Source organism: Anguilla rostrata, chromosome 3 (assembly GCF_018555375.3).
Source record: "Anguilla rostrata isolate EN2019 chromosome 3, ASM1855537v3, whole genome shotgun sequence".
In the NCBI taxonomy this organism is placed as follows: domain Eukaryota; kingdom Metazoa; phylum Chordata; class Actinopteri; order Anguilliformes; family Anguillidae; genus Anguilla; species Anguilla rostrata.
Genome location: NC_057935.1, coordinates 12601543 through 12618008, shown reverse-complemented (window position 1 = coordinate 12618008; position 16466 = coordinate 12601543). Strand labels below are relative to the sequence as shown.

Here is a 16466-nt window from a genome sequence, read left to right as displayed (position 1 = left end):
CCCTTGGTGTTGCTCGGCTGGTGTGACAGACCGGCTGCTCTCTGATGCCTTACACCTGCAGGTCATGTGAGAGTGTAGCACTGCCACTGCAAGAAAAGTCAGCCCCTCGCATAGCACAAACCTGTCCTTTATATTTTTACGTCCTTTCCAAAGCCTATCGTGTCTGCTTTCAGCATCATTTTATTACCTAAATCTTCTCAGGGATGTTGACAAGTCGCCAAGCAAAGTCAAACAATTTTGCTTTTTGTCTCTTAGGACTATACACCCTCCCCCTTCACTGTATGGTAGTACCACATTTTAAGCAGAAATGTAAAGTCATACCGGATTCAAACCCCCTGCCCCTCCCCCCTCCCCGACCGCAATTGGCTCTTCATTAGAGGCAGAAATGTGCTCCTTTGGAGACTGTAAACCGCCTGAATCTTTCTCGATACCATCAATTTCTCTCAGCAGTTGGATTTGAGTAAAGTTTCGTTTTTCAGATTGCATTACAGTTCTACAGTTACTGTGATGTCGTTGGCTTCGCAGTGGAGACCAAACGTAACCCAACCTGCCGAGATCACTGCCATGAGAAATCAACTTTTATGAGGACATCCTACACCACGGTTTTACTGTTTCGAAAACACTAATATGTAATGAAGCTAATCATGGCACATATTTTACCTGATAGACCTATCATCAAGAGCGTATTTTTTTATTTATACAGGAATAACATTGTATACAGGAGACAAGCAACAGTAATGGCATTTCCGCCCAGATTCCCTCCTGCAATCTGATAGAAAGGAAAGGGAAAAAGCTGGCAGCCCTGCCTTCACCTTCTGAAGGATTTCTGAGAAGGTACAGGTGGGGACAACTAACCGCAACACCAAACATAACAGACAATAGCAATTATCAAATTTCTACTTGAATATTTATTTTTATTTTAATACGCGAATGCATGTTCCCACTTCAACCAGTTAAACAAATTCCATGATTTTTGATTTCCATTTCCATGATTATGGTACTTTTAAATTATAACAGGAAATTACAGAAGGTTGAAAAATATTTGCAAATAAAAACCTTGTTCGTACTGTATGTACTTCTTACCAGACTTTTGGTAGCAAGCTTAGATATATTTTCTAAGCCCATGGTTTCGGAATGAGATTCAACATGAACATACGGGTGTGATTTTCAGGTGTCCACATACTTTTGGAAATATAGTGTATATACGCATATCGAGCAAATAAGCTTCAGGTAAAAAATTGTTCTTTAGTACTAGTTTGAACGGCAACTAGCTAGCCAGTCTACTTGTCTGACAATATAGTGACAATATAAACAAATTAATTAACATATTCGAATTACAGCTCACTTGTGAGAAGGATGTAAAAAAAAAAAAACATTCTGTTGATTAAGAATCCCACTGAAAAAGAATACAACTTGCTCTGCAAAATGTAGTTCTCATTGATAGAAAAATGCAGCAGATTCTCATTCTTGGCACTGCCTGTTCCCCTCTGGACTTGGGGCTGGGCCGGACAAAAGCCCTCCGATTCCGGGGAGGGGAACCCGTGTGGGCGGGCACCGCTGAAGAACCAGCACACTCACTCCGTGTGAAGGCCCAGGGCCCGGTCCAAAAACCTGGCGAAGTTCTGAGGCTGTCCCGGCAGAAAGGGTGTGAGAACAGACAGGTCCATTGTTCTCAGTGTCTCAGTCAGTGTGCTGTGGGGAGGGAAGAAATGCACAGAACAGGGAGCCAGAAAACAGTGCAGAGACCCCTGCAGGACACAGAAAAACACTGCAGCAGAAGCAGCGATTATTATTGAATAAAAAAAGAAAACTGATAGGCCAATAAAATAATGTGGCATAATTCATGCCCTTAACGGTATACCGATTTAACAGGTTATAAGAATTAAGTTGAAAATAAGTGATGGCAGAGTTCACAGAACACAACTGCATCAAACACACCTGCTATAGCTCTACACCAAAATCATAACCAATGCTGTAGGAAGATGTGGGAATGTAAGGGCAAGAAAGGAATTGCCACTGACCTGCAGGTGCAGTACAACAAGTGGGAGTCTGCATGCAACTGTTTGGCAAGCTCTAGCTGGTGATTATCCATCAGCTTGTCATTGACCACCACCAGCAAAGGCCGTTTCGCTCCCAGTGCCTCCAAACAACTTCCCGCCCCTGCGAAACAATGTGCGGTAAGCATGACGCATTTGGACTCATAAAGTCTTTCATATACTGTGAATGGTATAGAATAGCTCTGTTAAAACAATGATAATCACATGTCATTTCAGTACCAAATGAGGAACTTTTGGGTCCCAAGAGTTAGGGTGCACACATACCTGCATGGCTGATGACCAGGTCAGCATCCCTAATATCTTCTGCAATAGAATCTTTGAAGCGGAAGGCGTGTACCAGCAGCCCAGCACAGCTGTCTGGACCAGGAAGAACAGACCCACGGCCCACCTGGAGAACCAGCTTTTTGTAACCTAGAGCTGAGAGCGCCTTCAGGACAGAGGAATTAGAAAATTGTAGACTGCTCATTCCATGGGAATTAAACATTTAAAGGTGTAAAATAATAAATATACGATTGAAATATAATTAATTGGACATTCTAATGATGATTTAGAAATCACTAGAGGTTATTGTGACTTGGAATTTTGGAGAAAAAAAAACCTTCCCAAAAAACCCTATTCCTTAAGGGTTAATACCTGGCTAGCGAATCGTACCAGCTTGTCTAGAAATAGTTAGCCACGGAACTACACCGTCCAGCTGGTGGATGACAATAAAAACTAGTCAAGGAAACTTGAACGAAAACGTTAGCTACGTTTCGTATTTTGCTCATCTTGATAGCCATCGTACCTAATGCTATATATTGCTGGACAACTGACTGGCAGCAGTAAGCGATCAACAAAAAAGCTCAGTGTTGGCTGGCCAGATGAAGGACCACTTGAAATTCTTTATTATCGATAGTTAGCTATTATTTTTTGCAATGTAACAGAATTTCACCTGAGTCGCTTCTTCAGACGTAATACTCTCTATAAGCTCATCAAAACTCGTGGTTCCAACGGTGACGAATACAGTCTTCATACCAGTAGTGTGACAATCACAGGACATTTAGGAGCTATTAAATATACATAATTTAATAGAATTTATTGTACAAATAACGTCGCCCAGTTTCGATGGTTTCTTCTTCTTCCCCAGAAATTGAGGATTGGCTATATAATTTAAAGGTGCAGTCGCGCCACCTACCGCGGTGGAGTGCGAATGTACTGCATGACACCAGGAACTTCACATTCCTCTCCTCCATTTGCTAACCCTGTGGAACAATAAATAAGCCCTCTACACTACACTATATGCCCCAATGTAATGCGTGCATTTGAGGAAAAATATATAATCTTCAATGCGTGTATTTATGCATGTGTTTGAGTACAAATATACATCTTTTTAGACTAGGAAATTGTTACTGCTCACTGATAGAAAAGTTATCACTTCACAGACTTATTATGCATTTGCCCGTAAATCAGATATCTCAAATTCAATGGATAAATTGCAGCAAACTTAGCAAGGAGTTTAAACCTCAGGTTCAAATTACTAGACCACAGAAGCATGTTACAGCTGGAAGAGGTACTTGTACTCTGTGTATTCTGAGTAACTGTTGAAGTTCATTTAGATCTCTGTGTTTAAACCCTTTTTTTAAAATTCATTGCAGTAGATCCAGACCTTCCTTTCAATCAAGAGAAAACCTTGGAAACAATGTGTGGGGACTGTCCCTGCTTTAAACCATGTTGACAATACTACCATCTGGTGGCTGTTAAAATACACATGCAATCACATTCCTGGTTAGCAATATGCAATCACACTTCTGGTTAGTAACTTGAAGCTCCTTATGACAGTCACATTTTTTGGCTTCCAGAACCAGAGACCAGCTGTTCCATTTTCTCCTCAACATGCAAAATTCTCCAATTTGGATGAAACTGGTCAGTGTTCTTTGCAGATGTGCATAACGCCTTTAGCCATGCCCGATATGGCTGAAAACATTTCTTTGGTGCTCTTCCAGATATGCCCACTCGAAGAAGGGCATATTTTTAATATTCATATTTCATCTGCATTTTTCATGTTAATATTCACTCTTAATGTCTAGGTGGTGCCCTAAAGGAATTACTAAGGAACCACTGCTTGTTGTATGTCACTGAACATGTAGGCCATATCCTACAAAATGAAGGTGTACAGTACTGTTTTTCATGCTTTGAATACATCAAATGTATAACCTTCCTGAGTAACAAACAATAGTAAGGAAGCAACCACATATATTCCCATATGACTGAACTGCAATGGATTTAGTTGTAACATCACTGTATGCAACAGCCACGTTCTCTTTCCTTCACCATCATGCAAACATTTGTGAAACTGCAAGGCCCAAACTCCTGAAATTTATCATGAGTATTCCACATGTGAAAATGAGTTTCTAAGAAACAGCACCCACATTTCCTGGATTCATGGCCATGCCTGTAATAACTGTAATGTAGGCAAATACATTTTGTTAGAAAATTTTCCTTTTCTCTTTGAAACCAAGCACTGCAGACCTCTGATATTCACGTCTTTAGATTTGAATTAACATTGGCAATGTGCAGTCATGCACTGGCTGCCATAAATAGAAGAGATATCCACTAAACTGATTTAAAGCACCTTTTTCCTTCATATATCCTTCAAAACCTTCAAATATGTCATGCAAGTACTTGGGTGTATTGGTGTCTGTTTGTTACATATTCAAAATGGTCAAACGCATAGTGCAGGAACCAAATTGTAAAGCAACATAAGCACCCAGATGTGAACGTCCATTATATGTACTTTGCATAATAATAAAATTATACAAAAATAACAAACATTCTCAATAGTTAAACATTTGCTATTTCATTTTACCACAATTCATGCACTTTTACAAATTCATTCACCCGTAGTGTTATTTGTCTTCACGTTTGTTACAGGATGTTTCTATAGGAAAAATAATAATATGCAATTCAATATATGCACGCAAACAGCTGATGGAACACAAACACTGGAACTCGAGAGGGAGTGGGCATACCTGCATGGCAAGAAATGCAATCATCAGCTTTCAAACAAGAGGGTCAACCCCCCCAGCCTGAGACATGGATCCAACCCACAGAAGGGAAGAGAATGATGTCATCAAGCTAAGGGGAGGCAGGTCATTCCATTAAACATGCTCACTTGAGTGTGCAAAAAAAAAAAAAAAAAAAAAAAAAAGGTCATGTGCACATCATAATGTAAAAATGCCATTTACCACCATTTGCCTTGTCTTGCTTGTTGGTGAGATGCTTTAAATGTTTCCATGGATGCAAGAGAATACTGCAGTGAAACCACCCTGCCAATTCTGTATAAAAAATATATATATATACATATGTATATATAAATTTATTTTAATACCATGACGACTGGAGGAAAAAAAAAAACAAATCTGGGACGGGAATTTATAGGCTGAAAGATGACTAATCCTCAAGGGCCAGTGGGTTTTCCAAAGCACCTCTCAAATCACGACCAAGGGTGCCGGCGCCAAACTACAGGAGCTAAGACCAGGTGCTTTAGATTAGCAGCAGAGGAGAATGCCCAGATGAGAACCCTCTTCCTGCGCTGTCACGACAGACAGAAAAAAACGACAGCACGATGCGAGACGGCGTAGAGAGGAACTGCACGGACTCAGGAACCACCCACACACAAGTTAAGACTGAAATCATTTAAGGCTCAATTAATTCTCCATTTAAAACCATATATACTGTAGTCACCAAAGCAAAAACACATCATAGAGTATAAAATAAAATAAAAAGGCATTAAGTATCTAACACTGTAATTAAGGTTTTAATAAATAGATTATTGACAGAAAAAGCATAGTAAAACAATGACCAAAAATAATCAAATAAAATGAAGTTAGATAGGTCAGGGGTCCATCTTACACGACAGCCACCGCGTAATCAAAGATACAAAGAACCAATCATAAAGATTAAAACTGGGGCCTCTGATCACTCTAACTGCAATGCGCCCCGTCCTTAACTTTGAGTATTTACTACAAGCAGCTCAAATTTTCTGATACTTAATAATATCACGTGTTCTGCCAGTTACTGAAATCAACAAGAAATATATTTTACAATTTTTCTCTTTTACAAATTTAATTGCTTAGTGGAGTTACTCGGTTTTAAGGGCAAAGCACATTGTGCTTAGATTGAAGAGAGGCCATGAAATTTAAAGCAGGGGATATGCCGAACAAGCACCTTCACGGACGCGGTCCTGAGCGAACCCTCAACCGCACCCCCCCCCCATTTCCGTAACCCTGCAATACCAATACCATCCCCCACCTCCCATCCACCCCTCCCCCCCATCACAAGTCTCTGTCTTCTCTGTGTGTTCTCCCAGCATCACCAGGGGGCTCCTTATTGGTCAAACCAGCAGATGTGTGTGCATTCCAGGGGTCAAGAGGTTCGCCGATGAAGGGGGCTCAAAGGCCCCCCCCCCCCTTCTGTTCAAACAGGGAAAGCCGCCCTCCGACCCCCAGTTCAGCGGCGAAAGGGCTGGGTGTCCCAGGTGTGGTTTAGGGGCAGGAGGTGGGGGGGGGGGGTGGTCTTAAGTCATCAAAGCAGAGACACTGAGTGAAGGATGTCCGGCCAGGTAACGTGTCTGTAACAGGAAAAATAAAAAAAGAACAAAAGCAATCAATTATTTTGTTTTTCCTACTCCTTTCACATTTTACACATTTAACATATGCTTATGATTCCATGGACACTTTCTCCAAAAAACATTCAAACCAAAAACCAAAAAAATGTTTTTTTTTCCATAAGTCTTGATACTGCAATAAGTGTACAGTCAAATCACATGAACTGCGGCATCTGTCAAGAAGTGGAATCTGTTTTCCATGTGAAGCCCTCTTCTTTTAGGAGTACATGTATGGCGAAACAGGACCTGCCCAAACACACATTACAAGTCCCCTGCCGGTCACTAACAATATCCAAATTAAGGATCAACGCAGGTACAAACCAACTGTACAGCAAGAAAAAATTTCCAGTCTCTCTGACTGCCCCAGGCTCTGAAATCAGCCACTCCAAATTTAACTGCACCTGTATCGTAACAACCAATCAGGACAGCTCCGTCCAAGGAGGCCACACTGCCTGCCTGTCAATCCAGTTGCACGTTCACAGCACTGCCAGAGCAGGCAGAATGGGGCTACACAATTAAGAGCAGAGCATAGATACTGCAGAGATGGTGCTAAAGCTAGCGGTCTAGCATAGAATAAGTAGAAATTAAAATGCTGTAGCAAAAATATTTAATTCAAAACAAAAGTTGGTCTGTGGATTATTGCTATTTTTCTTGCTTCTTGCCGCAGCTAGCTAACACTAACTCGACTGCTACCTGCTGCACTCTTCTCCAATGCTTTCAATGCTCTACATGCCCTCTCTCTCCAGTACTCAGATGTCAGCCAGCGCACGTGCATGTGTTTGGAGGGAAGGGCTTTGAAAAGAGAGCGGAGGGGAAGGGGTGGGAGGCGACGGAACTCTTTATTAAAATGTAAATCTAGCTCTCTCTCTCGCTCGTTTCTCCAAACTTGCACACTGCACCTTCATGCATGTCTCGCATCCACAACAAAAAAACAACTGAGAAGAGACGTGAGATGTGCCGTCTCAGATCAGACTCCCAGAGAGCATCAAAGAGGTGGCCCTGATTAGTGAGTGCAAAGATCTCTGAATGGATTTGTTAAATATAAACACATTACATTTACGTTAAGCAGGCCCAGCCATTGCCCCTTCCGCAGAATACATATTTTTAAACACACAAACCATCAGTGCAGTTAGGTATGTTCATGCCGAGTGTCGCGCTCAAGGCGACAGCACATACGAGCCCAGTTCCCTAACTGCTACACCACGGTGCCTTCCAGCATCAACAGAGCCCCGAAACGCGCTCCTCACCACGGGGCTCCTCCAGAAAGGAAACCGCACAGGGGAGCGCGGAGCGAGCCGGCCGGCGGCAGCGGGAAGACACCGAGGGTCACATGATCCACAGGCTGATTTGGGGGCAGAATTCCAGCCGACCAACGCACTGGAGCACAGATGAGCAACCCCAAACATCCCTTATTCTTAAAATACGCTCTCTTTTTTCAAACGTACTGTCCTCCTTATTCCACTCCGCGCCGCCCGGCTCTTGGTGTGAAAGGTGCTCTGTGACTAAGGATTATTATTGCCGTTATTTTTACGATCCACTCATCAACTCGCTGGCCACTCAGACGGCTGGCGCGTGTGACACATCCTCCCACCCTCTCCCATTTCCCTTTTTCGTTTGGTTTGAGACAAAGGCGCTATTGCTGGGCTGCTATTGCTCTTTTTGGATTTTCATTCGTTACTGGCTATTTATCAGTGGCTGGCCCTTGCAAGCAGAGCATTGTACATACAGTGGCACTGGCCTGGCACAAAAGGTTTCACCTCCTACTACACCCTTATCTGTGATTGGAATATATAACCACAGCTTTATCATATCACTGTGTCGCCCTTTACATTTTTTCCACACAAACAGGATTTCTGCCCTGGAGCACGGCTGCACAAATAAAATGGACTCGCTCATCATGATTAAGTCCATTATTCAGATTAGCATTATATTTCTGTATGACCCTAAACAAACAAATGAGGCACGTTTCAAGCACAAACACTTAGCAGACCATTAACAATAGTGGCATGGAGGCTATATTGGGATAATAACCACTGTTGGTCTGAGATAGGAAGTACAAAGACAAACAGGAAGAGGAGTCCTGACCTGCTGTATGTATCTGGATGAGTGTCTGTGTGCCTTCTTGAGAGGAAGACAGGGGGAAAAAATGCAAAGATAAGCAACCCTGAGCAGCAGATTCACACAATGGCAAGCACACCAGAAGGAAACGCTATTTGACTGCAGCATTGCATTAAATGCAATATTTACCACATCACCACAGCCAGATGCGTCATTTTAACACTGGGAATATTCTCAATTGTGGGACTATTCTTCTGATGTGACCTTCAGTTTTACACTACAATTTATAGCGCAGAAGTATGTGTCAGTGTGTGTGTGCGCGTGTGTCTGTGTGTGCGCGCGTACATACACACATGTGTGGTGAGCCAGTTTTTCACACAGTGCCAAAATCTGTTTCCTGTTTTGGAACGACTTTTATTCAGGATATTGCGTTTCCCTCCTTCCCCAGGAATCTCCCTCTTCCACTGAGTTCTGCTCCTTCTCTGTCCATTTCTTACTCTCTCTCGCTCCATTTCTCCCTCTCTGTCTTTCCCTCAACCTCCCAAGAGTTAAAGCAGTTTGCTCTTCATGCCACATTCTACCGATGACAACCAGCCAACCCTGCTGACACCTACTCCTGCATCTCCCTCCATTCCTCTCTCCCTCTCTGCCCTCCAGTTGTAGTTTCGTTCCAGATTTTTCACTGTCCTCGCCTTCAAATCCCATACTGCACATCTCACATTGGTGCCGCCCACAAGGATCCCAGCGCATGCCAAAGCCATCAAACAGAAGCCAGCGTCGCTTATTTCACAGAGCAACGTACTTGTGTACAACACCACTTCAGAACACATATATACACCTGCACGCGTTTATCGGCCCACTTATGTTCAGGAATGTCTGTGCCTGTGGTGGAATTTCAGACGCCGTGCTAAGACACTAAAGTCAGGAGTAATCTGAAGGAAAAGGCAAGTTTGAGAAAACGCCCCAACAAATAAGAGTGCCCTCCCCGACCCCCGACCGCCGACCCTCGACCCCCATTGATTTTGGGGCCTCACCTGGAGGTACTGAGAGATGCGGGCCCCAGGCCTCACTGGACCACGCAAGCGGTGCAGCACTGCTCCTGTTTCTCGGGCAGAGTGGCGTAGTTCATCTGCCGCACGATCTCGGCGAACAGCTCGTCCACCATGGTCTTGCTCTTGGCAGAGGTCTCAATGAAGGGGCAGCCCCACTCCTGGGCCAGCGCCCGGCCGTCCGAGCCCGACACCTCGCGCTCCGACTCCAGGTCCACCTTGTTCCCCACCAGGATGAGGGGCACCTTCTCGAAGCGCTTCACTCGCACGATCTGGTCTCGCATTGGTCGGATGTCCTGGGGGAGGGCGGAGAACGAGGTGAGGAGCGCAGTGGGGTGCAAGAGCGAAAAAGAAGAATGAAGGAATTTACCTGAGAGCCAAAGGTGAGGAGGGGAGAAAGCACTGGATGCTTTAGTAAACCAAACTGCATGATCGGATGGCTGCTCTCACTCTCTCGCACACACACTCACACACAAATAACTGTCTTTCAACAACCACAAGCGCAGTCAATACCCATCATTCAATAAAACCTTCAAAACGACTGCAATGGTTACAAGGGTGTCGTCATTTATTGAGTCTGGTCTGTCCAGCCAAGATTAAAAAGGTGTAGGAAGCACATAGCCCTGCAAACTACAAAAAAGTATACCCACAAAATCTTAAGCTACATGCAAGCTATACAAATTCTCTTGTGACAACACAGGGAAGCAGTACCCATCACCTGACACTGGTGGTTGATGCTGAATATGCTGAATATGAATATGATGGTCCATTGCAGGTGAAACTGAAAGTGATTTGGACAGCTGTTTATTGCATTTTTCTTTGGACCTGCAGTTCACATGGTTTTTCTAAAACATATCCAAGGGGCATTCGACTATCCAGAAAGCAGGCACATGAGCAGGGAGGGGGTGAATAGCTGGTTTTCTTCATTATGCGTTCTTGGGTCCTTGCATATTAACGCTTATTTATTCTCATTTGTCACCTTGCATCAAAGTAGTTTTGTCACACAAAACACCCAAGCCTGTAACGTTACCCAGGAGGCCCACATGTTTGACTCCGTGGGTTTATATATTCTTCAAGGCTGTAAAGCTCATGCTTATCTCCATACGTGATATTATCAGTCCTTCATTTGTGCATCTAACATGTAATCTTTTCCTCAAGAGAGGAAAGACTTTGAGAAGCAGTAGCACCTATGAAGTTACGTGCTCGTAAGCCAACTCTGACAAGTAGCTGGCTAGCTACTCTTGATAAATCAAGTGGTACAGTCATTAGCTATGATAATCGTTGGAAGCAATTTCTCTGAAAGGCAAGTGTGGGCGTCAAGATAGCCATACTGTAACAATAAATGCAATGAGAACAGCTATTTAAGCATATCTTAACAATGGCTATATAATTCCAAAACGAGTCCGCACAGTAACGTTACTGAAATGATTATGCAGAGCAAATCTGCTAGCTAGCATTATTTGTCCATCTTACAGAGGGTGGTACCGTTACTAGCAAGCTGAAGCTGGCTTGCAAGAGCAAAGCGACTTTTTCATCAGTGATTGATTAGCATATTATCTGCATTAGATATAGTACGTTACCTGAAATGACTGCTGGTTGACGAGACTGTAGACCAGAATGAAGCCTTGGCCGTTCTTGATGTACAGATCTCTCATGGAGGCGAACTGTTCCGTGCCTGCCGTGTCGAGGATCTCCAGCACGGAAGGCGACGAGTCCACCTCGATCTCTTTCCGATAGAAATCCTCAATTGTCGGGTCGTATTTCTCGATAAAAGTACCCGTGACAAACTGGACAGTCAGCGCGGACTTGCCGACGCCGCCGCTTCCAAGAACGACTACTTTGTACTCCTTCATGAGTGTGCACGAGCTTGACCCGAGCTAGCCAGTTAGCTTAGCATAAATCTACGGAACTGTATAAAATGGAGCACTCAAGACAGCTCAGAAAAGCTACCCCCCTCGAGTGACACGTTTGGCGTGGCGTGGCTGTTTTGTTTGTACATAGGCTCACAAAATAGCCTGCCGGCTTTATACGAAACAAAAAGAGAACAAGGCGATCAAAGTCTTGAGTTCAACTAAAGCGTGCCATTCCCACAACGCCCCTCCACGCTCGTTCCCGATAAAGAGCCTAATGCCTGGTTCTATCCTCGCAGAGTACACATAGCTGTTACCTTGAAACGAATTTCGGTGGTCCGTCGCTAAGACCTTACAATGCACGTGTGCTCCCGGTCATTTCTAGGTGGTTATCCAAGGAGGAACGACAAACCACGAATCCATTGTCGTCTTCATATTCTGGGACCATGCGAATGAGTCTCCACAATCCACGGTATTCACCAGCTAGTATCATACCGGTGTCGCACTATCTGTCACATGCATATTCGACGGATGCCTGCCTAGCTTTGCTAAGCCATCGACTCCCCTCGCCGGGACTGTCGGTATTCCAGCTTGCTAGCTACAATTTTTAAAAACGATTTTTGCAACAAGTTAAAAATGTAATTCGTTACCGTCTCCTCAATTGCCTGTTTATGGTGAAACTGAAAACTCCACTCCCCTCCGTTTCCGCCGGCCTCTCTCTTTCCCCTCCCTTTCGCGCTCGCCCTCTCCCTAGTCGCTGCAACAAGCTACAGAGCGCTGATCAACGCCGATCACAGCCACAGGCGGTCCAAACGGCGGTTTGTTAGACCTCACAATGCACAGTCCCTACAGATCAGCTACGATAAATATAATGATCACTTCAGCATTGCATGCACCATTGTAACCTGCTGGACTAACGTTGATTGCTGTGTTAATTATAAAATAACGCCAATCGTTTCCCCACTATTTCCTAGATAGCTGAGCCATGTTTCATTGCCCTTTAATCAGACACAAGAACCGGTAAAATGTATGTTTTAATTGGTCTCCACAATGAGAGTTCTTCGTTCTCATTGGTTCTCCCTAGTAGTGAGGCGGAGCCTAGGAAGGGATAGCCCGGTTAGGTGTCACGTGACAACAATACTGGGGAGAGGCCATAGAGACGTCTACGCTCTATGGTAGAGTCGGCCGTGAAAGCGAAATGAGTCCCATTAAATGGGGAAATAAATTGATAAATAGTATTAATAGGAAAGAAATATAGGCCACTGCGAAAACAACATAAATGGAATACTGCATTTACCAAATCCAACCCGAAATTATACAAAGGACTTCATTATGCGGTCATTGTTTTCCATTACATTACATTTATTTGGCAGACGCTTTTATCCAAAGCGACGTACAAAAAGTGCATTTCATGGTCATAGACAACTACTAAACACAGGTTCAGTAAGATACAATACTTATTTTGTACAGCTATTTCTAGCGAAGGACACAGTTTAGTTCACACAATGAACACTATTCAGACCTAACCTCCGCAAAGCCAACTCGGCAGAAGAATAAGCTACAGTATTAGGACAAATACAAATGACCAAAAAGTGCTGGGATGGGGCAACATGTAACAAGTATCATGACAAAAAAAAGGGGGGTGGGGGATTTAGAGTGAAATATACAGCGTGGTGGTGGTTAGTCTAGGTATAGTCTGAAGAGATGAGTCTTCAGGCCACGGCGGAAGATGGGTAGTGAGGGGGAGGTTCGGAGAGGGACGGGGAGTTCGTTCCACCACTGGGGAGCTAGGGTGGAGAAGCTCTGTGATCTCTTTGGTCAGGTAGAATGGGTTACAAGGCGCCCTGCTGCTGCAGAGCATGTGAAAGATCTTCTCAACGTCACAGGCAGTCTCTTCAATCCAGTAAATAGTGTAGGGTGACCGCAGGGATACAGTAATAATAATTTTTTCAAAAGTGCGCTGATTGCATGTGCTGAGATATGTTTTGCACAATGTGTGAATTGCTGTATATCACAGATTGCTTTGCAATTTATTGTAAGGTAGGCATCCATAAAAATGGGACCCTGAAAACTGAGCAAATACATACCAATATGTTTATAAACATGTATCCATAGGCCAATATTGCTCTAAGGACCATTTTGCTGTTTTTTTGTCCTTTGTTCTACACTTCTTGTTTTGGCTTCACGTGCTTAAAGGGGAGTGACAAAATACAGTACTGTGGTGAACATTCTGCAATGAAACTCCAGCTGCCAACTAGAACCCTCCTGTAGCAAGTAGTAGTAATGACAGGTAGGAATGTAAGATAAGAATGTAACAATACACATATGTTTGGGGGAGACAGGGAGGCATGTCACCCCCCAATATATTCATTTGAATGAATTTCTCGACCACCTAGTATGCTTGTGACTTGACATCTGACTATGCGAAACTAGGCGGCTGATCCACTATCTATACCCATTATTCCAGGTCAGGGTCGCAGGAGGTACAGGAGCCTATGCCAGCATGCATTGAGTGAGAGCCAGAAATACACCATGAACAGTTCGCCAGTCCATTTCAGGGCACACACATCACACATTCATGGCCAGGGGCAATTGTGGAGGAAACCACAGTACCTGGAGGAAACCCACATGGACACTGGGAGAACGTACAAGCTCCACACAGAATTGGGCGGAATTCAAACCAAGGACCTACTTGCTGTGAGGCAACAGTGATACTTATTGTAATACCATACCATCTGGCCTAGTAGTGTGTCCCCCTCAAAGCTGAAATGAAACCCACAACTATGCAAGAAGCCATGTGGTCAGTCTATAGAATCTGGTGTATACTGTATATTCAAATGCAAAGGTGTAATGCTATACATACTTTGAGGCACAGGGGGCGACATATCCCTAAAGGTGAAAAGCTGAAAAAGGAGCTAAGATTCAATTTAACTGCCAACTTTGTACTTCATTTGATTAACATGTGTAGGGGTACTTTTCATTTAGTTCCAATGCTTTTTCAGCTACAAGCAACTTAATTCTATTGTAGAAGTTAGGGCCAAACTGTTTACAGTTGGAAACAGTCCATGCATCATTGTACGTCAGCTGAGTTTTTATCACTTTTAATGCCCACAATTGCTTTTCAGATATAGTCTAACAGTTGATTCCAAGTCCCAGCCAAGCATTTGCACTTTCCACTATTGCAGCCTGGTTATTTGTAGCTGGTGCCTCCATAATTATAGTAGCTGTGAGCCAGAAGTGAGTGAGCAGGGGTGCAAAAATGTCAAACATTCAGCTAAAATATGGTTTCGCTCAATTTAAATTCAGAAATGTGTAGTGCATGAAACATATATTTTGAAGCCACCTTTATAATCAAACCTTGATCAGGGCCTTTGACAGCATTGGTTTTGAAAGTGGACAATCAAGGAGCCAATATATTTTGTCACTGAGATGCCACATGAAGCTAATTTAGCTTTCTGTCGACCATGTATTTAACTACTTGTCTAAAACCAGACTGCATTAGAAATTACATAAGTGCAATTCAGGTATTGAAAACATAGTATCTGTGATACTGATCCACAAGTGCTATATTGATCAGCAAGACTATATGTGATCATGACATTTGCCTGTATCTGGTATACAAATTTATAGGAACAGACCACAGATGTGCAAAATTACAACACAAACTGACTCTCAGTTCCTGTAAGTGTGGTTGCAGCATTTATAGCACACATACTAGGCAAAATGAGACTTTTCTCACTCTTAGAGGGCTCAAAACCTCGCTGTCTTATGTTATAGTCACTTTTGAGGTTTTCCTTTACGCAGATTCTATAAGAACGTGGCCCATGCTGCTTTTAAAATATTTTTATAAAAGGAACTCAGCATATTGATCAGAAATTCATTACAGTTATCATAAGCTGAATATTTAAATAAAGATTGGTTATGTTTTGTTCATTTGTATTTCGATGATCTCTGTGAAAGGAAAGCATGTTTCACTCAAATGAATGATTATCTGCTTTGTTTTCACAGAAATCTTGAATCTTGAAATTCCCAAAGGCAAAGTCAGCATCATTTCACAGGGTGGCATAGCCTAGGGATTGTTTGTGTTATCCATGACTACATTCTTGGTTTGTCCCGTCATCTATGGTGCGTGCGCACAATAAGTCTGTGGTTTTGCAGTCACATTGGCAATGTTAATTTTAACAGATTTACTCACCATTTACTCATTTTACTCACATAAGGAAGTAGAACTGAACCAGCACCCGGAATCTGTAGGACAGATTAAAAATGCAACATATTCAATTCAATTAAAAAAAGGCACTGGAATACTCTCAACTCACATTTGCTCATAATTTACGATCAAGTAGCACAGCGGTGTCACCAAAAAAAAAGGAAAACGTGCCCTCAAAGAAGAGAGAGATATATCCGAACATAAAAGACTGTGATTCAGATTGATCTGGGTTCTTTTTGGATTAGTGTAATTGACTGATGCAACTGAGAACAACTATCACGTTAACATGAATCCAAGACACCGGTCTCATTTTGCACTAGTTAAAAGGATGTCAGTGCTGTCCTTAACATGTCAGTCGTGAATCTGGTAACCGTGTTCATTGGGTTGCCGAAATTAGACTATGTGTATGATTAAGGCCCTGGGGAACAACAGAGAATCAACGATTCTATTGGAAAAGAGGCTTTCTGAGTGGCTTGATATTCGCTGATCCCTCAAGGAGCAGCAAATGGTCAGTTCTGAATCATCCAGTGTTATCCATGACATTGGCGTGACTGCCCCTCCTGTGACACCAAGTGTGTGAACTAATAACAGCTTCCA

The 16466-nt window shown here is 43.1% G+C and overlaps 2 protein-coding genes across 4 annotated transcripts; both read right to left on the bottom strand.

Annotated features, from left to right (window-relative positions):
• Positions 1-881: 881 nt before the first annotated feature.
• Positions 882-3199, bottom strand: zgc:92907 (uncharacterized protein LOC436733 homolog). Of its 2 annotated transcripts, none has more exons than XM_064326279.1 (4): positions 2989-3199; positions 2322-2484; positions 2022-2160; positions 882-1692 (listed from the first exon to the last, which is right to left on the bottom strand). In XM_064326279.1, the coding sequence occupies exons 1-4, from the start codon at positions 3094-3096 to the stop codon at positions 1575-1577; spliced, it is 528 nt and encodes a 175-aa protein (XP_064182349.1). In that variant the 5' UTR covers positions 3097-3199; the 3' UTR covers positions 882-1574. The 2 variants fall into 2 exon arrangements, with proteins under 2 accessions (XP_064182349.1, XP_064182350.1); XM_064326280.1 differs by lacking the exon at positions 2989-3199 and adding an exon at positions 2691-2900.
• A 2517-nt stretch (positions 3200-5716) lies between these two features.
• rap2c (RAP2C, member of RAS oncogene family) lies at positions 5717-12679 on the bottom strand. Of its 2 annotated transcripts, XR_010328877.1 has the most exons (4): positions 11390-12679; positions 9795-10105; positions 8788-8823; positions 5717-6666 (listed from the first exon to the last, which is right to left on the bottom strand). XR_010328877.1 is itself a non-coding variant. In XM_064326278.1 (3 exons), the coding sequence occupies exons 1-2, from the start codon at positions 11660-11662 to the stop codon at positions 9827-9829; spliced, it is 552 nt and encodes a 183-aa protein (XP_064182348.1). In that variant the 5' UTR covers positions 11663-12678; the 3' UTR covers positions 5717-6666; positions 9795-9826. The 2 variants fall into 2 exon arrangements, 1 of the variants encoding a protein (XP_064182348.1); XM_064326278.1 differs by lacking the exon at positions 8788-8823 and having other exon boundaries at positions 11390-12678.
• Positions 12680-16466: the final 3787 nt, after the last annotated feature.

Bases quoted from the DNA above. Each gene is read 5' to 3' on its own strand.
- zgc:92907 (XM_064326279.1), bottom strand. From the start codon at position 3,096: ATGTCCTGTGATTGTCACACTACTGGTATGAAGACTGTATTCGTCACC. The intron at 2,485-2,988 runs GTGAAATTCTGT...TCTGTCCTGAAG, and splicing joins CGTCTGAAGAAGCGACTCAG to GCGCTCTCAGCTCTAGGTTA. The intron at 1,693-2,021 runs GTCAGTGGCAAT...CCCTCCCCACAG, and splicing joins TTGTTGTACTGCACCTGCAG to CACACTGACTGAGACACTGA.
- rap2c (XM_064326278.1), bottom strand. From the start codon at position 11,662: ATGAAGGAGTACAAAGTAGTCGTTCTTGGAAGCGGCGGCGTCGGCAAG. The intron at 10,106-11,389 runs GTAACGTACTAT...GCCCTCCCCCAG, and splicing joins TCAACCAGCAGTCATTTCAG to GACATCCGACCAATGCGAGA.